The 25,189-nt window shown below is 45.1% G+C and overlaps 5 protein-coding genes across 5 annotated transcripts; 2 read left to right on the top strand and 3 right to left on the bottom strand.

Moving 5' to 3' along the window:
- Nucleotides 1-2,853: 2,853 nt before the first annotated feature.
- Nucleotides 2,854-4,839, bottom strand: F5891DRAFT_988465 (uncharacterized protein; the record flags this gene model as incomplete). Its single annotated transcript, XM_041378007.1, has 8 exons — nucleotides 2,854-2,930; nucleotides 3,016-3,720; nucleotides 3,778-3,900; nucleotides 4,041-4,147; nucleotides 4,390-4,418; nucleotides 4,464-4,545; nucleotides 4,630-4,760; nucleotides 4,816-4,839. The coding sequence occupies 8 exons, from the start codon at nucleotides 4,837-4,839 to the stop codon at nucleotides 2,854-2,856; spliced, it is 1,278 nt and encodes a 425-aa protein (XP_041216802.1).
- Nucleotides 4,840-8,070: 3,231 nt separating this feature from the next.
- On the top strand, nucleotides 8,071-12,721 carry F5891DRAFT_1132270 (uncharacterized protein; the record flags this gene model as incomplete). Its single annotated transcript, XM_041364728.1, has 12 exons — nucleotides 8,071-8,112; nucleotides 8,213-8,545; nucleotides 8,594-8,718; nucleotides 8,831-9,002; nucleotides 9,052-9,200; nucleotides 9,251-9,648; nucleotides 9,785-9,838; nucleotides 11,502-11,647; nucleotides 11,717-11,920; nucleotides 12,035-12,154; nucleotides 12,197-12,335; nucleotides 12,417-12,721. The coding sequence occupies 12 exons, from the start codon at nucleotides 8,071-8,073 to the stop codon at nucleotides 12,719-12,721; spliced, it is 2,187 nt and encodes a 728-aa protein (XP_041216801.1).
- A 1,882-nt stretch (nucleotides 12,722-14,603) lies between these two features.
- Nucleotides 14,604-14,972, bottom strand: F5891DRAFT_889449 (uncharacterized protein; the record flags this gene model as incomplete). The annotated part of the gene is made up of 1 exon (XM_041373261.1): nucleotides 14,604-14,972. A coding segment is annotated over one exon (369 nt), but the record flags the coding sequence as incomplete, so codon positions are not given.
- Nucleotides 14,973-17,056: 2,084 nt separating this feature from the next.
- F5891DRAFT_1079582 (FAD/NAD(P)-binding domain-containing protein) lies at nucleotides 17,057-18,758 on the bottom strand. The gene is made up of 3 exons (XM_041363419.1): nucleotides 18,465-18,758; nucleotides 17,949-18,405; nucleotides 17,057-17,901 (listed from the first exon to the last, which is right to left on the bottom strand). The coding sequence occupies exons 1-3, from the start codon at nucleotides 18,605-18,607 to the stop codon at nucleotides 17,095-17,097; spliced, it is 1,407 nt and encodes a 468-aa protein (XP_041216799.1). The 5' UTR covers nucleotides 18,608-18,758; the 3' UTR covers nucleotides 17,057-17,094.
- A 1,135-nt stretch (nucleotides 18,759-19,893) lies between these two features.
- On the top strand, nucleotides 19,894-21,968 carry F5891DRAFT_1177725 (cora-like Mg2+ transporter protein-domain-containing protein; the record flags this gene model as incomplete). Its single annotated transcript, XM_041365791.1, has 9 exons — nucleotides 19,894-19,976; nucleotides 20,036-20,402; nucleotides 20,434-20,510; nucleotides 20,560-20,648; nucleotides 20,698-20,781; nucleotides 20,829-20,867; nucleotides 20,923-21,194; nucleotides 21,245-21,616; nucleotides 21,669-21,968. 9 exons carry the CDS (start codon nucleotides 19,894-19,896, stop codon nucleotides 21,903-21,905), a joined length of 1,620 nt encoding a protein of 539 aa, XP_041216798.1. The 3' UTR covers nucleotides 21,906-21,968.
- Nucleotides 21,969-25,189: the final 3,221 nt, after the last annotated feature.

The following is a 25,189-nucleotide window of genomic DNA, read 5'->3' as shown; positions in this document are numbered from 1 at the left end:
CGCGCAAATGATGGTGGGTTGCGTCTGTGGCTGGTATTGTGAAACGTTCCCAATGACAATATTGATGTGACCTCGTTCCAACCATCATGCTTGTGACTGTAGTTAGACAACCTCAATCTGATCTAGAATGGCCTGTGGTATTATTCCTTGTTTAACCTGGTCAAACTCATCGAAATCAAAAGTATTCTTTGGAGCGTTTTGACTTCATTAATGCTTTGAACTTCTTTAGTCAAACTCATCGGGAGCCAGAAATTCGGTAGCAACGTCGTCAGGGGAGATACTACTCTCTGGACCAAAAAGGACATCCACATCACGAATCTTGGTCGAGAGCAAAGGTATCCACGCTAAAGACGCTTGAAGATCCTGTGCGGTCTCAATAGTAATCCCCACTTGTTCACGAGTGTGCATGTGAGCATGTCGACGGCAGGTGGACTTCCCAGCTTCCACAGCTTTGATGAAGCTGTGTTGTCGAACGTCTGGCCTTATTTTGCTGAGTGTTTCAAATGTGTTCAGTCCCACTGATAATGGAGGTTATGATACAATGCCCGTAATCAATCAAACACGCTATTGCAGGCATCTGACAGCAATAACAAATTCTGCTAAATCAATCAGAATCGTGCCCATGAGAATACGGAAGATATAAAAGCTGGCCGTCGTTTCCCCATCCTCAGAGATATCATTTGAGATCTCCCTTAGAAGAATCCATAGCATCTCGCATGTTTCTCCTTCCTCGCCGTTGTCGTTGCTTTGACCGCATCTATATCTGTCAGCACATATGGCGCATCTACATCAACATGCAAAACAGATGTAGATTGCTGCGCAAAGCTATATTTGTAGAATTGATGTGAGTATGAGCACTCGGGAGTCGGCATGATGGTGGATGTTTGGCTATAATTACACTTCAACTTCGCCGCTAAGCCGCACAAATTTTGAAAATCCGATCAGGAATATTATCATTTATTTGTGATGTACACCCCTGGTCTAAGGCAGAATTCAGGAGGGAACCTCGCAGAACTTGAGGGTACCTGAAATTCGCAGGGATGTAAATCAGATCTTATACAGTCGTTTGCATAAAGATTTTCAGTTGCGAAACCGCGCAACATGTATTTGTAGAGCAGGAAAATACCTTGGTATCGTGACTTTGGCCACCCATTTCATACTGTGACAAATATATACAAACACGTGTTGCGCGGTTTCGCAACTGAAAATCTTTATGCAAACGACTGTAACACAATTGAATTCAATAGAACATGAAAACTGACGTCCCTGAAGTAAGATGGTCACGTGATGGTGTACGCTCAGGCTGGAGCTTCGAGTCAAATCACTCTCGAGCTCTCCACACTACCCTTTGATAGAAAGTACCGCATATAGGTGTTGCCTCCTTTTGCCACCTTCATCATGACACACGCTCCCATATAAACTTGGGCTTCGACTATATACCAGAAAATAACACATCTGTCATGAATCACGATCAGCAATCTAGGCTAGTGGTGTCTCCAAGTCGTTGGCTCACACAAAGAAACAGATCTACCAGCTAGCCTTCTAGTCTAACGTTAACATTAGACGAACAGATTCAAGATCATTTGCGCAGCCCAAGTACGTTCCCTCCCAATATAAATCATCATCAACAATGATCGCTCATTTCGACAGCCTCCCCAACTCAAGCTTACTGGACCACAAGAAAAACCAGACACGGTCGGTCATTTTCAAATAAGTTCAAACATCTGCATTGTTCGGGCAGTATGAAAATTTGTCCAAAAGCAACTGTACTGATCTACTCCCAACAAGTTGCACCATCAACTGTGATACCAAAGCGAAAGCAGAAACATGACTCACTGTTGCGATGTGCTTCTCGGGCTATCGGCTTGATTTTCAACCTACTGGCAGCAGGCGATAATGTCATTATGATGTATTATATTGCTGTCATGGTAGAAGGAAGGTGATATATCCTGGTTTATGACACAATGTGTGGGAAGATGATACATCAATCATAGCGCTGTGATATAACACCTATTTACTGAGGATATACCAGCAGTAGAACCATGATATATCAAAGATATATCATATATTCCCCGGCTGCAGTACTTGCATATATCACCTACTACTAGTAGTACCTGTGATATAACACCTATTTACTGAGGATATACCAGCAATAGAGCCATGATATATCAAAGATATATCATATATTCCCCAGCTGCAGTATTTGCATATATCACCTACTACTAGTAGTACCTGTGATATAACACCTATTTACTGAGGATATACCAGCAGTAGAGCCATGATATATCAAAAATATATCATATATTCCCCCAACCGCTGTACTTGCATATTTCAATGATATATCATCTCCTACCTTAATGCCCCCAGTAGAACATGATATATCATAGATTACCCTGGCTGCAGTACTTGTATATTTTAATGATATATCACCGGTGACCTACTAGCACATTCCTTAATCTCACTTGCTTTGTAAATTAAAATCCACAACGAGTGACACACAAGGGCACAAGTCCCACAAGTAAATAAGTCGAAGCAAAAACAAAAAAGTTGATAAGTACTAGTACTACTAGATATGCTGAGATCATCTGCTTTGAAGTTCCATGATCTCGCTGTGTATGAGCATGGCTATGCAAGTGCTGCCGCCATTCGGTTGGCATACATGTGAGAATTTCCAGTCTATTGGTATGGTACTCGCCTTATGGTTTGCAGCGCAGGTTTACCACCTGCCTCAATGTGAGCAAGACGGGGCTGCAGGTTAAACCTCACATCTTTGAGGCAGATCGCAAGTCTTGTGGTAAACGCAAGCCCTACTATATGGCCGCTCTTGAACAGAACATCGAGGGTCAAGAGGTATCAAAACGCAAAGGCTCGACTCCATACATCCTGGATGCCCTTGTTGATGAGGGCCATCACCTCTGTGGGCTTCCACACTTCATATATTGTTCAGGTAGCTACATTAAAAACATGACAGACTACAATATATCTACTTGCGAGACTTTTTCTTCGACCCCTCACCACTGCGCTGGACTTCGGTCTGCTTCCTCTTTGGTGCAGGCTTTGTTCCTTGCTTGACACCAATTTTGTTGGCTTCAGCAGCTCCCGTAGAAGGACATGGTGGGCGCTTGGTGCGTCTGTTGGAGGCAGCAGAGACAACAGGTAACAAAGACACCGTCCCTGTCTCCAAACTGGGTTGGAGAGTTTTACCAGCCAAGACTCCCCTGATGTCACAAGGTGACAGCTGGCGAGAAGCCGCAGAAGATGCCCAGTCAATGGACAATGGTTGATGAGGAGCTGATAGGGGTTGATGTTCGGTAGACTTGAAATGAATTGACTCGGGTGGTGTGGATGTAGACAGGAGTGACGGTGTGATAGTCATTAGCAAGGACAATGGAATATGGGCGTCTGGGGGTGTGTGCGGCCCCAAATTGAACATTGGTTGGTTGAATGGCAATGGATTGCCATGCAGTTCCATGGAAAGTCCATTGACCTCCTCAAGTGCAGAAAATTGATTCATTTGCTGAGCCAAGAGCGAAGCAGGCTGGGGCAAGAGGGTGGTGTGAAACGATGACAACGGATGAAACATGAGAGGAGGAATAGCTTCGACTGATGGATCCGCCACGCTGACACCTGGCCATTGAGTGCGATTAAAGGTGGGGGATGATGTAGTTAGCAGGTATTCATCAAATGCTGTCGACTTTCTCCAAGCAGTGATTGGTGTATCTGTCATGTTATAAGCAAATGTAATAGGGTTCAAGTCAGTGCGCATCAACCACTCACCATGTTCTTTCGTTCCTGCAAGTGCATTGAAGTCCAGAGAGGGATCAAGCACATTTATGACCAAGGACTTGTTCTCCAATGAGATCAGGCCAGGTGGAAGATGGGGTGAGGTTGACTCGTCCTCTAGTGAGATCAGGCCAGGTGGAAGATGAGGTGAGGTTGGGGTGGATGAGGGAGCCACTGGCAGCGTGGACTTTGAAGATGCACCCATGGTAAATTTTCATTAATCATAATTTTGAGTCACATAGCCAGGAATCACTTACCATAGATGCATCCAAGGTGTCGTTCAAATGGTGATAGGTACTGTTCATGGAAGTTTGGCGTACATGCCTTGAAGCTCAGACCATCTGCAGTTTTACCGTGGTGGTAGCTATTGATGCATTGATGAATCAACACGTGCAATTGGCACAACAAAGAGCAAACAACACACCTTAATGTCATAATGTTGCCTTCACACAAAGGGTCGACTCAACCCATGAGAAGGGTGTAGTGCCATCCACCCATCAATACTGAGAGGTCCTCGAAGATTTGACCTAGAAGGATTGGTAGCTCTTGAATCGCACTTTAAATTGTAAGTGATCAGCACTATTTTTGATCAAGTACATCACGTACTGATAAACTTCTTCTTTTGTTCGTGAATCCTGTCCCACAACATCACCCAATCTTCTGGCAGCATTAAGACATACAGTCTCCTCCCGAATTTCCTTCTTAACTTCGTCCGACTCATCCGCAAAGCAATCAGTGGTGTGTTGCCGGACTGCGCTTAGCCTTTGTGTAGGTTGTACAGGATTATTTTTGAGTGCGTCAGAGACCAATGGTTTGACTTTGGACTCATAGTGAAGTTTTTAATACACTTCAACTTCTTTGAGGTTTCGAGTGCCTCGCGCACGCTGGCCAAGTAGTGCAGATAGGGCTTTACCGGTTGAGCTACTGCCAGGTGTAGTTTTTCCCTTAGAATTATTCCGAAACCATTCCCGCAATTGCTAACCAAGAAAAACTATTATATATTATAAATAGGACAACGTGAATACCACGTACTCTGCGCCGTTCTCCTGCTTGCATCAGCCGTGAGTTTGACTCGCTGTCTTCTTGTTCGGCGGATTCAGGTTCATTTATAATATCAGGCTGGGCTGTTTTGTTAACGGAGTTGATAAGAGCTCCACCATGTTCATCAATACTGGTGTTCTCGACACAAGGTGGGCTGCTGTTTAGCTCTATCTCTTCTGGAAAGTCGTTGAACCACCTCGGAAACAGCGACTCAAAAAATCAAGGTAGTTTCTTCTCCTTTTGCATCTGTAAGTAGTTGGGCAGCTCATTCTGCAGCCAGATTAATTGTTCTGCGCTCATCCACCTGGGAGGCGCCATCTGTATGTTGGGTGAGTATCAATTCGTTCGTATTTCATATGTCACTCACTGACAATTTTTTTACTTGGTTTTGTATACAGGTGCAATAATGAACCGAACTGTCACTCAGGTCCTTACTTGACCTTGAAGTTTTTTCATCTTTGATGACTCAGGATATATTTCACAAACCAAGCAATACCAATCATACTGTATTTGTTTACACACGAACTGATACCCTGATTATCTCTACACCTACTGTCTCTCCTTGACATGAACGACAGTCACTCCAACATCAGATGCCCCCACAGTCAACCTGTACAGATGCTCCGTCACCCATGTTTCACAATGGAGCAATTCATCGAGGCTATTCACTTGGTGCAGAACGGTCACGGTAAGTCTTTATTATGATATTCTCAAAGAATTTTCTCATCCTCACATTTTACACAGTTCCCCGTCATCTCCTTGACCATACGCATGGCCTTGCCGACCTGAAGACCAGGTATGTCCAGTCCATGCGCAAAGGGGTACGTTGAACTCGCCTTCGTTTTTTCTTTCATTTTACTCATAATTACACAGTTTTGAATAGTTCAGATGACAACTCTGCAGACATCGAGGACAATTCCTCAGATGTCTCTATTGATGATCTTTGGATTGGCTCTGAGATGGTCCTTGCCGATAATGGTTTCGAGTCCTCCTCCTCCTAATGAGGGGGATAATGAAGCGGAGTCTGACACCAGCGCTGAGACACTCGTTGACCTTGACCCTGCTAGCCATTTTGATTGGTTCGTAACCACCAGTGTTGTTGGTGTAGGACTCTTTAGCGAAATGTAGGCATTTTTTAAATTGATTCCGGTCCATAACGCATCTAACTATACATAGAATTACTGCCCGGATGCTTCGTGCCCCAGGTACAACAGTCCATTACTTTGTCACCCTCCATGAAGCCATGCAGCATTTCCGTCTTGCTTTGGCAATGTGGAATGGCGAGACAGTTTAATGTAAATGTAGTTGTTTTTGTCGCTACTTGTCACTACGTACTTATTGCTATGTACCTAAAATATTGTGGGGTGTCCCCAATGAACAATCTATGTACTCCGTCGCCAGATGGATATATGTGTTTGACAAAATATTGTGGGGTATCCCTAATGAACAATCTGTACCTCGCAGGCAATATCATATACAATAAGCTTTGCACTCAGATTGGACATATTCAATGAGTCATAGCCTAGGCCTCACAATAAGCTTTTTGCTCCAGCCGAATGTGCTACATGCTACGATTGATCATCAGACTTGCACATCAGACTTGCGCATCAGGGAAACGTAATTCAACTCCGTATTACGGAGTTGAATTACGTTTCCCTGATGCGTGCAATGATGATATATCATGCTGTCAAATGTACAGCCCGAACACATTCTGCAGTCGTGTCTGGTGAATATCTACTGCAATGGTTTGCTTTAGATTTGCCTGTTTATCAACTTGTGCAGTGATACTGACATATAACACGCAGTGCAGAATTTAATTCGTTTTATTTGGATTGAATGTTGCCTATGTACATGCACATTTCATCTGTCCCGAAGTAAGGCTCGCATAACACCAAACTGTACAGTGAGTTATTGTGTAATACTAGTACAGTACTAGCCTAACTACTAGTCTCCCATCGCTATCACAATGGCACCACGGTATAAAACTGCAGAAGAACGGCGCAAAGCTCGATTGCAAAGCAAACGAGCACATTATCAACGGTCAGAGTTCATCACTCTGAGTCTATCATCATACTCACAATAAATTTTATTCTTCCTTTAGAAATAAGACTACAGAACAGGCGAAGTCTCAAACACGTTGGTGAACACGTTCTCATTTCAATGATGTATGTATTCCCTCGATATACACTATATATACAATTTATCTACCATTGTACACTTTCAAACAGGATGTCATCGCGTTGTTTTCCACCTTGGACCGATTGAGTGACAAGCTAGGGTACAGGTCCGGTGTTCCTGAGGCAAACACCATGCAATCTCGTGTTATTGCAGTGCTTCAGAGAGTAGATGTCGAAGGTTGGACTCTGCTGCGCCCTGAGTTGGACGATTCCTCGATCGTAGTGCTGAATTTGCATGAGTGTGCTACTGAATTACATGAAGCGGTGCGACAACTCAGATGTACGTCTGGGACCGGTTATCAGCTCTTATTGAAACAGAGCCAGGAACTAATTGACTTGATGGGGAGACGGCTTGCAGTAGAAAGGGAAATCATATCAATAATAGATGACGGGGGTGTTGAAGCTTACAATGAGGCAATGCTTACTGACTCACTCAGTTGGCAGACAATACTAAGTTGATATATCAGGTAGTTTTTAGAATTACATCATCACACGACTGAATTGTTGACTTACTACTATAACACTGTATCTGACTTGAACTTGAATGGTCGGAGGTCAAAGACAGCGAAACCTGAAGCACTACCAGCACTATTTCTATGCACACAACGCTGCTGCTTCAAAAGCAGTGATTAACGATATAAATGACGCACCTCAACACACTTGCAATGCTCAACAACGCAAGCACAGCAGTTTTGAAGCAGGACCAAGTGGATGTCTAAATGTCTCTTCATCTTACTATACAGTTCCTAACTCTCCAGGTAAACGACATCGTGGAGAATCAGATGTTCCATTAGACACCACGGATCTCAACCTTTCAATTATCAATGACTTTTCTGATAACCTTCAGAGTGACACTTTGGAGCTTGTGGAATTCACTAAACCAAAACGTACTGGGGTTCAGGGTGAGGTCTTGCGTTTATGGCGATCTGATTCCGACTTGTTTTTGGAGGAATTCCTCTGCCTGGAGGGTCGAGGTGACTATTCACAAGACATTTGTGTTTGCGGTGAGGAAGCAGTAACATATTGTTGTCAGGATTGTCATGGTTGCGAATTATTTTGTCATTTGTGCATGATCCGCATACATGACAGACATCCGCTTCATAGAATGGAGGTACGTGTATATATACTTTACATTTCTTACATAGACTGACTCTTTTGCACTTTGAACTTAGTGATGGGATGGTATCTCATTTTACAGCTTTACCTTGAAGTCCATGGGGATCCGTCTACAACTTGGACATGCTTCTGGTGTTCAGTGCATCAACCCACTCCCTGCTCACAACAACGACTTTGTTATCATCGACTACAACGGCATCTACGAAGTAGGGTTAGATTTTTGTGGATGTGCACATGCCGAACTGCACATAATTCAACTACTACGTGTTCGCCTCTTTCCTGCCACAACAGTCGATCCAAAAACAGCTGCAACATTTCAAGCACTGGAATACTTTCAGATGCTGTCTTTTGAGTCCAAAGTCTCCACTTTTGAATTCTACAAAACAGCTGCTCGTTTGACGGACAATACTGGAATTCATATACCAAAGGTACGTGCTAATTCTATTATTATTTCAATTTATCATATCACAATCTAGGATTGTTATGAGGCATTGTTACGCATGATGCGAGAGTGGCGCTTCATCAAGCAGATGAAATGTGCTAGTCAAAGTCATCACCCTGATGGTATTGGTGCAACTAAACCAGGTGCCTGCGCCATTTTGTGTCCTGCATGTCCCCATGCAGGCAAAAACTTACCAGATGGATGGGAAAATGCACCATCCGAAATACGGCATGTATAATGCCACCTTTCCACCTGACTTTTTCTCACACAGTCCCAGATTTTTATATGCCTTATTCCTTGCCATCGACACCAATTTCCGTCTCGCTCGCCATAATGTCTCTTCGGACATTGTTGATCCGGGTCTCAATCGTGGATATGTGTTTTTTGTGGAGGAACATGCATATAAAGATTTCATTGGTTCATGCGAGCGAGTCGTCCAGGAGGTAAATTCAACTTTTATTTCTCGTGAGCACTAAGTCTAACTCTCTGTAGTTGAGTTCATGCTCCAGTCACAACGCGGTCAACCTTGCAGATTCGAGAGTCTCACGTGGCCTTGCAGCCACTGGTGCCAGTACTATCGATTGCGCAAGACACAATTTCAAACGGCCCTGCTCAGTCGGTGACCTACAGAAGGGCGAAAGGTGCGCAACATTCCACATTCTTGCTGTATTGCTAACAACAGAACTTATAGGTACCTTAACATGGATTATTTATTCTTCTCGAGCATGCAGTCTTCATCGGAGATATCGACATTGAACATCTCATACGATATTGCTTGTCAATGGAGCAAACATCTCTGGACACGAATGTCCGCCTTCCCACACCAGTACCACATCAAGCACGACCAAAAGTCAATCACATTTCTCATACCGAAATTCCACCTGCCGGCCCATGTGGCCAAATGTCAGTCAAACTTTTCCTTCAATTTCATCAAGGGTGTTGGTCGCACGGACGGTGAAGCTCCCGAGCGTGGCTGGGCCGACATAAACCCCATTGCGACAAGCACACACAAAATGGGTCCCGGTTCGAGGCGCGACACCTTAGATGACCACTTCAATGACTGGAACTGGAAGAAGATCTGTGCAATGGGTAAGTTTTTTGCCTTGAACATCTGAATCTAAAGTATCACTGTCTCTTAGGTTTGATTTTCCGCCAAAAGTACAACTTTGCATTAATTGAGGTGCAAGAACGTGCCGACGATCTCATTGATTTTGAAGCTTCCTAGCTGCAGATGAGTTAGTTGAATGGAGGAGGGACATCGAAGCATGGGAGGCAGACCGTTCACAACCGAACCCGTTGTCTTCTTAGATAGATGATCTATAGATAAACACCTATAAAAACAAATATCTCCACGGTCAGCGATTCAGACAAATACCAATGACTGATAACGTGGTCGTTCATGGGTGGCTAGTTGTATACTACCCAAGGTATGTTCAGCTAAGGATACTTCTGCAAGATCAGTAATACAATGGTCAATCCAATCTTTGGACTTGACAGGAAAACAAACAAACAATGGTCAGCCCGACAGTATGGCGATGACCGAAAGAATATATGGGTTTCTTCCTCAAGTTCCCTTTCAACAACAGTGCCTCGTACCAACTATACTCCAAAGAAATGGTGCAGAATTACAATGATAAACCCCCTCAGCACAAAACAGGTAGAATCAAAGGTCAAGACTAATCAAATGCTTTATTGTAGAACTCTTAGCTCAATATTGAACCTGCTGTCAAGGAACTCTTCTTTGAGTATTCAAACAGACTCAGGAACGGACGTCCTTGGGTTTACTACCAAGTCCCCTCTTCAATGGCTAAAGCCTAGCAGGCACAGAATATCTTGGCTCAGTATCGCTACTCAGATGAGTGAGGTCAAGCTTCACTATCAATTCCTAAAGTCTCCCCACTATGCTACTTCTGAGTCTTAGGTGGACGTAGAGACAACACAAATATTTTGGAAATATATTTCTGGACAAAGACCACCAAAGGTTGGTGAAAGTAAAAGAAAAGAAAAAGAATAATAGAAATCAGAATAAAAGTGTGGCTGTACCTTGCTTGCTGGTTGTTGCACACAGTGAGCTCACAGCGGGTCGTTCAGTATGATGAGCTTGCAGTATTACTGTCTCTTGAGAGTGTTCCTCTCAGTCTTGAAACAGTTCTTGACACTGGTACTGACACTTATCACACCTTACTTCACAACTTAGTGTTAGTTGGGCTGAGAAACACCCTACTACCTGCTGGTATCTGCTTTTTTTTATTATTTCAAAAACTGGGGTCATTATATACACAATAAATGTGGCTGTGCTACTAGTGTATTCAAGAGTCATCAAGAGTCATAATGAGTCATATGTGCAAGGTGAGTCATAGTGAGTCATAGTAAGTATTTTAGAGTGAGTCATAGTGAGTCATTGGGTATTTTGCTAAGTCATGTGACCTGTCCAACCCCTGATGACAAATCCAGAAGGAGAGTAAGAAGTGTCACATGATATGAATCCTGTGTGTGGCTGTCTTTGCTTTGCTTTGTTTGAAGGGTGAGAATGACGCGAGCCTAGTATTTAGGGGTTTACTAATGTTTTTCCAGGACAACATATGTGGGAAATATTTTTCACAGTCACCTGACATGTGTGGGATTTTGTCTGGGTCATCACCATGGCTGACTAAGCAAAACTCATCGCAGAATTAAATGTACTAAAATATTCAGGCTGCTGGCATATAGACTTGAAAAAAATAAAAAGAAAAGCAAAAAATATTCCCTTAGCCTCAGTCCAACTTCAGATAAAAGGGAAAAGGGTTTCATAGTGGTATTTCAGGGTATATGACTCATGAGAGAGTATTGGACGTCCATGCACCGAACCAGTTTGGTGCAGGTCACCGTTTGAAGGCAGAGCTATGACTAGTACGTGTACTCTATATTGACACATTTTGAGAAGCTGATGGCATTTTCAATAGCAATGACTCAGGCTGCCGTGCGCCTAGCCTTATCGATGGCTGAGGCTGCAGAGATTGAGCGTGGCAACAACATGTCCCTACACGATGATATATCACCCTCTGTGTTAATTTCGTCGGGATTAGAACTCGAAGATCAGCAGTTGAGTGTATATTTCTGGATGTATTGAATCACGCACTGACTCTATTCTAGGCACCATCTTGGCTTTGATGCCAAGGCAATTGGACACCACACTACAGATGTCCAGAAGGGCAAGATCTTACAGCGCATGAATGCTCTTCGCCAATGCATTGACACCTGGGCCCGGGTGCAGGTGTTGTATATGCCTAGTGTCTCCCGCCTGCAGTCACCAGATGACATTGCCACTGAAACGAAGGCCCACAACATCAGCCTTTTTCTGCCATCCTCTCTGCCCCAGCGAGTGCCATGTGATGATCGCTTGCTCAAACACGAGTGGGAATTGTGTGAAGCTCAGGCATATGACATGCTGAATGACCTCCACACCATGCTTAACCTGTGATACCACCTTTACAAGTATAAGGACACCTTTATTCGGGGACAGCGAGCAAATACCCGAGCAAACGGAATCATCAACAATGCTGAACATCGCATTGACACCTTATCACTTAAGTATTCTACCACTAGAGATGCACTCGTGAATCTGGCAGCAAGGCTAGGTAAGACCGATGACTGAGAGAGGAGCCTCAAGCCACTCGACAAGCAAAGGGATGCCGTCCCACTCAAACATGACAATGGCCGAACGGTGGGACAACAAAGTATATCATGGATCTGGAGGACTTCGGGCTTTAACAGCAACGAGCTAGGGCTACAGGACTGTAAGTAGGCTCTAATGACTGGTGCTTCTTGCTGACCTGGCCATTTTATAGCGCTACATGTTGAATGGTGTAAGGCATGAGCACAAGCTCATCGCTGGGAGGAAGAAGTGCAACTACTACGGGAGGAAATGTGCCACATCATTGCATTTCTTGACTGGCAGGCAGGCTGGTGGGACATGCAAGGTCCGCGGTGTGCTTTTAACTCACTGCAGGCTGGAGAGGGTGCTCTTGCTTATGCGCAGCGCCAGGCTAATCTACGTCAACAGATGGTCATACACATCAAATCCGTGTGGGCAGCCAACCCTTCATGGCAAGAAGCTCCCCTTCTTGCAGTCCATCTTCGTTCCGAGTTGCCAATGCCAAACTCCCATTCCCCTGTCCGTTGAGGTGTCTGTCATGACTTGATTTGAGGTTACAATGGAGGATGATGAGGGCAAATATATAATCTACTATATTTCTGTGTTTTAACGGACGGGCTGCAACAAGAGAACTATGACATCATTTGAATTATTTGATCCTGGCTCGTGATTGGTGGAAACATCAATCAGTGAGCCCCGAAGGTGATATATCACGCGAGCCCAGAGCTTTAAAGGTGATGTATCATGATTCACGAAAGGCTTGAAAGTGATGTATCACGCAAGGCGATACCAAGGTGATGTAACACAACTGTAAGTGATATATCATGTGAGTTTCAAGGGCTTTGAAGGTGATATATCACTTTCAGTTGTATTTGGGGCTCGTGTGATGTATCACTTTCAGTTGTGTTTGAGGCTCGCATGATATATCACTCAAGCCTCAAGGGCTTTGAAGGTGATATATCACATGACGCGAGCCCTCAAACACGACCAAAAGTGATATATCATGCGAGCCTCAAGGGCTTTGAAGGTGATATATCACATGACACGAGCCCTCAAACACGACCAAAAGTGATATATCACGTGAGCCTCAAAGGCTTTGAAGGTGATACATCACAGGATGAGCCTAATATATCAATGGTCTATGTGATACATCACAGGACAGGCAGCGAGAAAGGTGAGGGAGGTGATACATCATGGTTTATGGACCACAGGCTCTGATATAACACCAGCCTTCTACAATACTAGACATTGATATATTATACCTACAAGATATTGTGCTGGCAGGTCATATTTCCATTCTAAGGCGCGCAGGCGAGTCATGTAGTTGAATCCTGGTTGTACCGCGACCTGCTCATACTCACGTCATCAAGTTCACAAGTCCAGTTCATGCAGCATTCTTCATCATATCTGCAAGGTGTATTGGTACATGCATTGACAGACATAGATGCTGTCAAGGCAACAACAACAGCGAGGAGGGAGAAACACATTTTCTGTACGAGATGATATGGATCTTCTGAGGGAATCCAGAATGATATCTCTGAGGATTGGGGAACACTGTAGGACGAAGGCCAGCTTTTATATCTTGCGTATACTAATGGGTACCATTCTGATCGATTTGACAGAATTTGTTATCGCTATCAGATGGTGGAAATTCCAGTAGAACCTGCAGGAGCATGTTCAATTGATTATGACCATTGTATCGCAACCTGCTGACAGGCATCGATAATTTACTCTTCATCATCACAGAATGCTCGCTCGAATTCTGAGTATCTCATTTAGATCTTATACTTGTCAACATGTTAGTAAAGACTACACCTAGCAACACATGGAAAAAAACTATATAGAAAAGAAAAGAAGACGATTCACATCAAAGACAATACACCCTTCACCTTCCCTCCCACCTTTCCTCCACCTCCTTACACACCTCCACCTCACCCTGACCCGGTTTGTCGGCGAACACTATATTCATCATCACAGGATTCATGATTGATTTTTAGAGGGTCCACGTCATGGCGCCATCGGGGAATGAAGGGCCAGTGAGGATGTCATCTATACTTTTTGGGTGCACGGTGGTACATTTCTCAGGGTGAGAGGAAGAAGAAACAAGATCCATTAAGCGCTGTTTGAGGTGGAATCGGTCACCTGGAGGGAGGAGGAACGTGCATTTTCCCTCAACAACCTTGCTCCTCATGTCATGGGTTACGAAGACATCTGGGCTATTATGAGGGCTTAACCTAGCACTAAACAGCGACAACTCATCTTGCATACCCCTTCATCAACTTTAGGAGCTGGCTGACAGCTACTAATAAGTCTTGGCAAGTGTCTTTATCTGCAGAGTGATTTGTTTCTGATGTGGAGAGGCCTTAAGGGGCTGATTTAGTGAGGATGTAGCTGTATTGTGGCCTTTGTAAGCGAGCTGGATTACTTGCAGACATGCAGGGTTTACACCCCAGAAAGGAGTGAGATCAAGGTTATATCCCTCTGGGAGCTGGATGTTGTGCTCTTGGATGTAAGCTCGCCTGCTGGGATTTAGAGCAAGGATTGAAGGGATGAGAGTAACGTACCATCTATCGAAGCTGGGTGGAGGTGCTCTTGAGTATCTGTGGTGGTACTGGCAGACTGCTTCTGGTAGTGTTTTACTGGTATGTGCGAGTTTTGTGTTCCATTCCTTTTCCATGGGTTTGGTGAGGTTGAGGATAGGGTGTCTACTACCTGGGTGTACTTGGAGTAGATTGTCTGGATGAAAAGTGTGGGAGGGGTGCTGTGGTGATGGTTCCGGTATATCTAATATCTCATGCTGGTGCAAACCGGTGTACTTAATATGCTCGAGGGGGTGCACTAAAAGTAGAGATAATGAATATCACAACCCGAGACCTTCATTACCAGTGCTAATGGCTACGACATTCATTAGAATGAGGTTGGAAAATCTAAAGACGGAGCTCCAGAACCTAGTACTGCATGCCGACTCACGAATCACAAGACCTGGGGCAATGATTAACGGATCATGAGCTGCCCAGTACCCTTGAACAGCTTTATGACCCTGAGAAATGGTGGGAGGTTCTGCAGGTGAGGAATTGAAGGCAGTCATCATCAGCAAATTAGGGGGTCAAGCAGAACCAGAGCACGGCAGCTGCACTGAGCAAATTCTGTTTCCGAGCTGTGCTGCAGTAAGTTCACTGGAAATAGCTCGTTCTGCATCAAGCATCAGTGTGCCGATGTCACGGAAGCCTTACCAAGACTGCATCGCTTGACGCGGCCTTGGGTCGCCTCAAGTCTCAATCAGCGAAGCTAGCCAGAAATGCAAACTGAATACAAAGATGAATCTTTAGTGAAGCTGCCAGCGAAACAGTCGCATGATGTCCACGGCAGACACGGCCAGTAGAAACAAGGCAAGGGTCACAGAATAAAACGGCTGTTCTTTACTAACGGCACGCAAATAGCATAAATGGAGCAATTTAGATTTCCAAATTACAGTGTAAAGTGCTGTCAAGAGATGGATTCAGAGACGGTTCAAATCAATAATTCATACGGGAGAACCCACATATTATGAATTATATTCCTAACACCACAGGATTCCAGGGACGGCAGGTTCTGATGCAATGGTCGTAATCAATTGGACACGCTCCTGCAGGTTCTACCAAAATTCCGCCACCTGACAGCAATAACAAATTTTGCCAAATAGATCGGAATCGTGCCCATTAGTATACGCAGAATATAAAAGCTGACTGTCGTTGTACAGTATCCTCAGAGATGTTATTCAAGATTCCCCCCAGATGATTCCGTATCGCCTCGCACAGAAAATGGGTTTCTCCCTACTCGCCGTTGTTGTTGCTTTGACAGCATCTATGTCTGTCAGTGCATGTGCAAAAGTAGGACAATTATGCGAAACAGGCAATTGCTGCAATAACTTGGTTTGTGCCGCTAATGTGAGCAGGTCGCTGTGTAACAAGGATTCAACCGCATGACTCACCTGTGCCCCTTAGGGAGGAGATTTGGTCTGCAGGACGCGGTCCTAGCCTGCTTAAAATGAATCCAGCAGCTCGAGTGGCATGTCGCGATAGTGAGTCATGTTTCTGCTTTCGCAGCTTCGCTTTGTTTTGATGATGCTAATACCTAGTTCAGAGCCGATCAGTACAGTACAGTTGTTTTTGGAAATAGTTTGTCGGTGCATGTATCATGTACAACAAGTTGCGTAGTAAATGCAGATTGCTGCTATGACATGGTTTGTGAACCTGACGTGAGTATGAGCAGGTCAATGTGCAACCAAAAATTCAACCACATAACTCACTCGCGCGCCTTAGGATACAGGAGCCAAGGTCTGCATGACAATTCAAAATTGAGCCGGTAGCACGAGTAGCACGTCGCGACATGTTAAGCTCGACCAACCTGGCTAAGTTATATAAGGATGGTCGATCTCGGAGAGAAAAAGCACTGAGTTTGAAAACTTGCAGTTGCCGATTGTGCCAGCGGTACTCCGATTCATGATAGTCTCCGTATCTATTACTACTTACTATTCGTGCATATATTCAATTGTAAAGATTGTGGCCTTGCAACTACGGATTGCGAGACCAGCTTTGTTCCACAGATGTCCCTTGCTGCGCTAGATGCACTTGACAACCTTTCGACGGATATCCTTGAGATGTATCCCGGCGCCAGAACATTGTGAACTCTTTCGCCCCACTCGATTTTCTTGCAAAAGAAACGAGTTGTGTCGACTCAGGTACCTCATATCATTGCTTGCATCAAGACACGTTGTTGTCAGAGCTGCGACAGGCACTGGCAATGATCCTTTCATTGTTCTCTCCTGACGAGATAGCAATCGCCGTCATACCATTACAGGCATACATTTCTTGGGCATCATTGCTTCAGAAGGACTTACTATATCACGTCGGTAGTTCAGTCTACGTTGCATTGTCATCTATCGGCATTAGTCTCTCGACGCCAGCAGAAACGAACAAACTCTCCATCTTCGTCGCATACATTGCAAACCGTCTCTCATCCTGCTCGTCATCCCATCTTGCAAGCACCCTATCCAACCCCTCATTCGCCCTCACGACATCCTCCCTGAGACCTCTCGCATACTCCATCTCATAGCGACCCAAGAAATGAAAATTGATCAAGTTGGAAGGGTTGTCAGATTCTGAGCGCTGTTCTGCTAGGGTACGGAGGCGGCTTTGCTCGTATACGAGTCTGGCTTTGGGAGTAGGGGGTATCTGGATCAGCCCTGACCATGCAAGGGAGAGCCAGGTGCTGGTGAGGTCTGCGAGGGTGAAGGGGATAAAGGAGGTGGGAGCGCCTATGAATGCGAGGGTGGGGTTGTAGGCGTAGAGTATTTGGTTGTGGAGGGAAGGGATACGGGTGGGTACTGTTGTGCGTGATGTTAATGGTACAAGTGTGCGAGCGTGGGTCTGAGGGTCCGGATCTGGGCGAAGGACGCGAAGGTAGGGTACATGCGGATAGTAGCCTGTTCCGAATAAGACGATGTCAATATTTTCGATGGCGGTTCCATCTTGAACATGCGCAGTTATTTTGTCGTTGTTGGTGGTAGTGTAGCGACTGACGGGGCCGATGTCTTGAATGCGGGTGTCGGGTAAGGAGGGAAATACAGAAATTCGGCGGGTGGATCTGTATATTGGTGTTTGGGCTACGGGCGCGAGCTGAGCGGCCATTTCGTTTGCAGAATTTGCATTTCCGATGACGAGGACACACTACAGGAATGTTGGTTTTTCATGGAATATAAGAAGGGAAAATTTACCTTTCCCTTGTGATCATCATCTGGACCCGTCCAATTGATGGCGTGCTGGACTTTGTTGTGTTGTTGCTGCTGCAACTCTCGAAGACCTGGTACATCTGGAAAATGGGGGTTATCAAACCAAACCGTAGCGATAACCACCGCATCCCAAGTTTCTTCCAGTACCAGATCACCTTTATTCCAATCTTTCATGCGGACCGTCCATCCACCGCCCTCCACCTCCTCCACTCCAGTGACCTCGCAGCTTAAACGTATATGCCCGTTCTCGATGAACGGGCGCGCAAATTCCTTGAGGTAGGCGTTTGTCTCTGCTAGCGTAGGGAATGGCTGATGTTCTCTGGGAGGTGCCGGAAAAGGGTGTTCTGAGAAGGAGAGAAACTCGGATATGACATTGCCTATGAGACCAGGGTATGCGGGTGTGGACCATCGTGAGCGATAATTGGAGGCGTGGTTTTGATACCTTGTAGGATGGTTTTGTACTGCAGACTTTAGGTGGGCTAGAGTACGTGATGGACGTACCAGACGCCGCCTACGTCGTCACGTCTTTCGACGAGCTGGACTTTGGTGAAAGTTCCGTGGTGAAGACAGTTACGGAGCGTTATGAGCCCGCATGGTCCTCCACCAATGATGAGCAGGTTCTTTGGTCGGAGAGCCATTTCCATTTCAAGCGCGGAAGTTTCACCTATTAGATGGACTGCACATATGGCAACTGACAGCAAAGTGCCGACACAGCAACATACATTATTCCCGACTCCCACAGTAGTGGGGGAGGGTTTTGTCTGCTATGATCTATCCTCGGTACCCTCGTCTCTCGTCTTCTTTGAGCTAACACTGAGCGGGTCAAGGAACATTCACTGCACTGTCACTAATATTTTTTTACGTATGTATTTTGCAACAAACGTGCCGTTCAAAAGCATTCAAAGTTCTCTACCAAATCGTGCGTGGGAAAGTAAGTCCTCCCGTAGGAAACTGAGAGACCAAGCAGAAGCGGTAGAATAAAACTAGGTATACAAAAAATGATCGACGTTGAGGCTGTATACCATGCACATGTTCACCGGAGCTCAGTCCCTAATCAAAATTGAGCTTTGTCCGGCTTGTCTTTAGCCTTCCTCATTCCTTGCAGTCCTTTTGGTCTTGGTTAGAAGCAGTTTCGCAGCCGAAAACTCGTTGAGCGAAGGCAGCGGAGAATCTGCATCCGTCCTGCTGCCACGGACAGGTACCATAACCTTGAAGCGCGTCAGTGTAGCGCTCGAGTTGAACTGGTAGTCCAATTAGGCGAGTACAATTCAGGGTGAGCGCTGAGCAGCAAAGCGATATATTCGGCAAAAAACGCCTCATCAACGCGACTGTCGGAACTTCTTTAAATTGCGGTAAAGTTCAAACTCACTTTTAGTTTTTGACGCCTGCAGGGCCTTGATCGAAGGGGCTTTCAATTTTTTTTGGAAAACAAGGTGCATATTACTTTCCACTGCTCTCAATTCAAAGTATCTTGAAATGTTGCGTTCAGAGGCCTGGTTGCTGTTCTTGTGGAAACTTACTGCCCTATTCAATTCATGCGGTACGCGTTCGAAAGGAGCACCACACCTTGACCGCGTTCCAGAGCGCCTATTGCGCTCAGACGAAGAAGGTGACTACTTGCCGCTCAGATACCTCATGTATCTCAGGGTGCATTCATAACTGAGGCCCTTCTAGGTTAGTGGATGAAGATAAGAGGTTAGGCAAAAGGATTCTTTGCAGGAGGTTCTGATTTCTGAGTGCTTCTTGTGGGAATGGTTTGCCAATAGCCGCTCATATCTGATGTGTTAGTCGTGCTGCTGACCCGTGCACAATGCACAGGACAGGTTGAAGCATGGTGTTCATCAGTTCCTTGGTGTGCTAACATGATACCACAACCAGATATAAATTCAGAATTCATGCGGGAATGAACTGACTCCAACTCAGCCGCATCATGACACACCACACAAAACATTCTAATACTCCTCGAGATATAAAAAAAGGTACAGCTTTGCTACGTGTAGTGCCTGATCCCATGTAAGTTTTGTTCATGTCCTCTTTGTTTCTCTGGTTTGACCGATTTATACTCTTCCCAGATACCGACATGCGGCACCATCGGGACCATGGCCATGGATGAACTTGGATGTCGACTCTGACTTGGCTGCCAGTGATACGACCGTCATGGATGAACCCTCGCTGCCCTGGCTGGACTACCCTCAGAACAAGTTCAGGAACTGGACGGCAGATCCAGTACAGCGAAGTGAGATGTTCGAAAAATGTTCAAAGAATAAATCTAGCACTATTTACTGGATGGATGTGCGTGACTCCGAAGACGTCACCAAGAGGTTTACCGTCCCAGATATGGGGGAAAATGACCATGGTACTACAAAAGTGCCGATTGAGGACCCCCAGAATAAGTTTTGGAAAATGTTAGAGCAGAAAGCGAGTCTCATGTTAAAGTTTGTATGTCTGTTAAATAAGATGGGTTTTGTAGCGATCAGAGGGAATCCGAGTGCGAACGTTGTTTGTGGATGATTTGACGTCACCGGTCTTGCGCATGCTAGGGACAAGGTATATGGCGTCTTTTACTCGTCTACATGCTCTGAGACCTCATACATAGATACAACATCGAACCATTCTTTTTCACGTCCTCCCTCAATTGGATACCCTCACGATATCAGGAAGCGCCTCGTCATGGAGAAGGAGATCGTAAGTCTAAACCTTGCATTTTGAGTCACATGGCTAATGTGAGTAATAGATGTCACTATCACCCTGCCATTTTTACGATCACAACAGAAATCACAATCGCCAACTGACCCTAAACCATTGGATTCCAAGACTAGTGAGTGGTTCATCACCTGCCATAGTCATTTGATTTACCTCCGGCAGATACCCCGATCGATATCCAAGCTCCCTTTTCGACAGGCGGTATGTCTATTCATGTCCTCACATCAATACATTCACGCTAAAATGTCCTTGCTAGGTGGCCACATGTTCTTCATTGATCTCCTCGCAATCCACATGGTCCGCGGGAAAGAAAGCACTATCATATCCTATCATCCCGAATCTACAGGGCAGCTAACATCTGCGAAGCACCTCCGCTCGCTCATACAGCTCGTGGGGAAAAGTGTGTACTGGCAAAAAATATTTGACAAGTCCAAAGACCCGACATTTCTCTTCCTCGCATTTTTATGGTATGCGCTATATGAATGGGACGAGTCCCTTGATTCGCTGTACAGCTATGTTGGCGAGCTGGTACGTGGCTCTCGCGCAGCATGGAAGTAATGTTACTCAAGCACATCCAGGAATTACAAGTACTGCATCTGGACAATATCGCACTCACACATGACCTTCATGTTCTTGAAGCGCGTCTTTTACACTATCAATCACTCCTCCATGGCTTTGAGGTATCAGTAAAGTTTATCGAGACGAACCCCAATCCGGCCATGGAGGTTGCCGCCAAAAAAGAGCGTATGGAGTCTGGTGCACTTATGAAGAAGGAATGCAAGAATCTACTCAACGAGATTGATCGTCTGGAAAGGCGACGGAAGATGCTGAGCAGTCGGCTGAAGAATGCTATGGAACTTGCATTTGCGATCGTCAATACTGAGGACAGCAGGCGGATGCAGAGGTTCACATACCTCACGATAGTCTTCCTACCAGCGAGTTTTATTGCGGTAAGCATAGAATTCTTATGGACAGATCATTTCTGATTGCGTATGTCCTCAGTCTATCTTTGGGATGAACGTTATGGAGATCAACAATGGGACACAAACACTCACTCACTATGCGGTGGCCACCGTTGTGCTCACGCTTTTAACGATTTATATCATCATCATGCTTCAGAAACAGAACAGCGTCCACAGACGCGAGGCTACCTTGCTGCAGCGCGCAGTGTGGCCCATTCTCTCTCTACAACATGTGTGGGTGTTACAGTACAAGAAATCGCTAGATGACATGGCGTGAGGATATGGATTCAAACATATACATACTCACAGTAACATACCCGTAAAATATTCCATGCTACATTCACTGTTTTTGGCGGAAAGATCTAGAGCCTGGAAACCACATTTCCAGTTGTCGCATTGAGATGGGAAGAACCGACCTCAGGCCAAAACGCTCCTCACAGTCTTGATTGTGGAAGGTGTGGAATGTCTTAATCCGATTAGAGCACGGCGAGACGGAAAATCGAGTGTGTCGCTACTGTTCGGCTGCCAAGCTGTGGCGATAACAAGGTACCAGCAGTGTAACGTAAAAAACCTTGTCAGCTCTGATTAGTAAGTAGTCTCTAGAAAATACTCGACTCTCCAAGCTTAACTCTACTAGTTCTAAGTTCTTCGATAAACGATAATCGACTGAGAGTCTGAGACCTTGCAAGAAAATATGAGCATAAAACCATACACACATCGGTTTTATCGCCCGAAAGTTACCCGAAGCGGTTATTGCCGCCCAAAACGTGTCCTAATTTGGTAGTTTTCAAATATCAACATTTTCTGGCCAGCCTCAGCAGCAGCCTCACCGGTGCTCCCTGCTCCTCCCTGTAGAAGTTGCTACTAACGTTAAAGGGGTTGCATACTAGCTACAATTCTCTGTGCCTCGTTTACAGGAAAAAGAGCGAAAATAATAATGGACTTGTTATGTAGGTCCATGCTTGCCGAGCGGTGAGCGAGGTCTTCACCTAAGTTTTTGCTCGTACCTTGATGTGGGAGCGAGCCGAACAATTTGGGAGTGGTAATAGGTCACTCATTGCATGACCGTGGAAAATCAGAGTAACCATGATTTTCCAACGATACATATCTAGGCTGTCACTGGGCAGGCACCCAAATTGCAATGCGCACGACAGAGGCACATCAGTCACTGTCAGTACGGTCCCTGCAGTCAAGGCAGACGTTCAGCACTGCCATGTTTGTATGTCGAAACAGTCGCAGCGATGCTTGTATGGACAGTGTACGACCGCCGCGATACCTGCTTCACAAGTTCGTCGGTTCAACGTCAGATGATCAACTGGCGATTATAGCGGCTTTGATAGTATTATTAGACTCGAATTTCGACTCGTGGGCTGTGCGGGTACGGCCTGATGGCCGGAGTCCGTGACACATTTTGACGTCACTTACAAGGCAACAACGTTATCCGAGTCGCCTATTTACCTGCCAATAGTCGCCATAACTTGGACAGGCGCACATACGAACGAATGTTTATCATGAGCGCCCATGCCAGTGCTACTGAGTATTATAAAACGCGCTGATAACAGCGTGGTGGCCGACGTTTTCTCCGACCTCCATAGTTCAATACAGACTCGAACTTTTCGGGGTTGACAATCCTAAAACCTTCCCTGAGGCACACCTTACTCAGGCTGACTAGGCCATTTCCGTAGACAGGTGGTGCATTCACTAGTGAAGGAAGCAATGCAGACGATCAGTCAGGACTTGACAGAAACGTAAGTCGTGCTTGCCTATTGTTCGTCTTTGCATACTTGATTCCCGTCTTTTCAGCCGTCAAACGATCGTACGTTGTCCTTCATCAGTGAATCGATGAACATATTATAAGACCATAGTTGACTATATATAGTTAAAAATCACAACAATCTCCATAAAGGTGGCGGTGGGAGTTACATACAGATGTTTGGCCTTACATAGGAACGATGAATTTCCAAGCCGGCCAACCAAGTCCTCCCATGCCTAATGTACTATCTTCTACTTGAATTGTCATGTAGAGGAAAACTGTAACTCGGAGCCAATAAAGTGAAATCCAGGTCTATAAGTGTCAAGATACTGCCCAAGTCGCCACCAACCATTGGCACGAAGTTCTTCCATCACTCGACAATCAAGTAAAATAAATTGCCCGGTACAAAAGCTGCAACTCTTCTCACTGATTACGTTGACATGGAGTCCTGCGTCTAGCTAACATCACCTCCATCACCAATATATATTATCAATGATGCACTTCCGGTGCCGCTTTGAAGAGTGCAGTTAACGTATAACACGGGATACTATTGCCGGTGATGTCCGATGTTCAGAGTCAGGAGGTGGGTTAATCTTACTAAGCCAGTGGTCATGATTGTTGAATCGAACAAAATATTGCCATGCTGCCGAATCTTCCACTATAAATTACGAAAGTCGCACGTCCCCCATCAAAACAGCGTTCCGCAAGTGTCAATTCAACTGGTACATTTGGCGAGTGCAGGAACAGCGGGAGGTATTAGTACATCAAAATACACGTCACTTAATACGACAGTTATCAGAGAGGATTCCTAGTTTGAATATATGTGATTCAGTGATCAGCATCGGAAAGTCATTTAAGATGTCGCGCGTCAGAGCAACTATAGAGTGCATTTTGAATATGAGACACTACGTCTAATCTCGAAATTTTAGCAAATTGGTTGTGAAACAGATGCAACGCGCTACTGCAACACTTTTATATACTACGTACGATTGATACGATACAAGCCCATCTCGAAGACACAGCAGATGCTAAACCTCAAGCCCAACACTGTCAAGTTCGTACCAGCTCTAAACAGGAACAGGAAGATCTTTTGCCAGGAAGCCTGCCAGCAATCGACTCGAAGGCGCATGGTGCTGGAATTGCCTTCCCAGGGCAAGTCGGTTTATTCTCATCAGCCTCAGCACAGACAAATAATAGGAATAAAAAATATTTATCTGTTCCACCAATGCGCACGTCGCAACAAATCGTCTGTGCAACAGTAACTCGTCCCTCGGAACCTGAACAACAAGATGGTGGTTTTGCAGGGAGTTAGTGAGATATCGCTAATGGCTCATTTGGCAGGTTATTCTCAGCTTTTGCTCACGCTGCCGGCGTCATGAACGAGTGATAAATTTTCATCAGGAGAACAGGTCATCATCATGAGAGGAACTTCGTGGGTTAACTCTATTGTCCATTAAAATGTATTTTGATTTTCCTATATCCGCTACAGCTCCATGACGGAACCAATGTGCCCTGGCAGTTTGTAACTGTCAACTGATGCTGTTGACTTTGAGATTGCAGATGATTTCATCCACCAGGGGGTTTTACCTGTCGAACTTTGTATCTTAGTTGTCACCATCATAGATACAGTCGGTTACATATATATCGTCCATATAATTTGGCTGGATTGGAACGAAGAGCAAGTTTGATAGTAGATAGCCTGCTGAACAATACTATACACCAGCATTACAATTCTCAGTCAATATTTCGAGCGGTAGAACGTGACATTATAATTGCATCATTATTGTACAAGGTATATACTACGATGA

Source organism: Suillus fuscotomentosus, assembly GCF_016647785.1.
Source record: "Suillus fuscotomentosus strain FC203 chromosome Unknown F5891scaffold_223, whole genome shotgun sequence".
NCBI classification, from domain to species: Eukaryota; Fungi; Basidiomycota; class Agaricomycetes; order Boletales; family Suillaceae; genus Suillus; species Suillus fuscotomentosus.
This window is presented reverse-complemented; position numbering and strand designations above follow the sequence as displayed.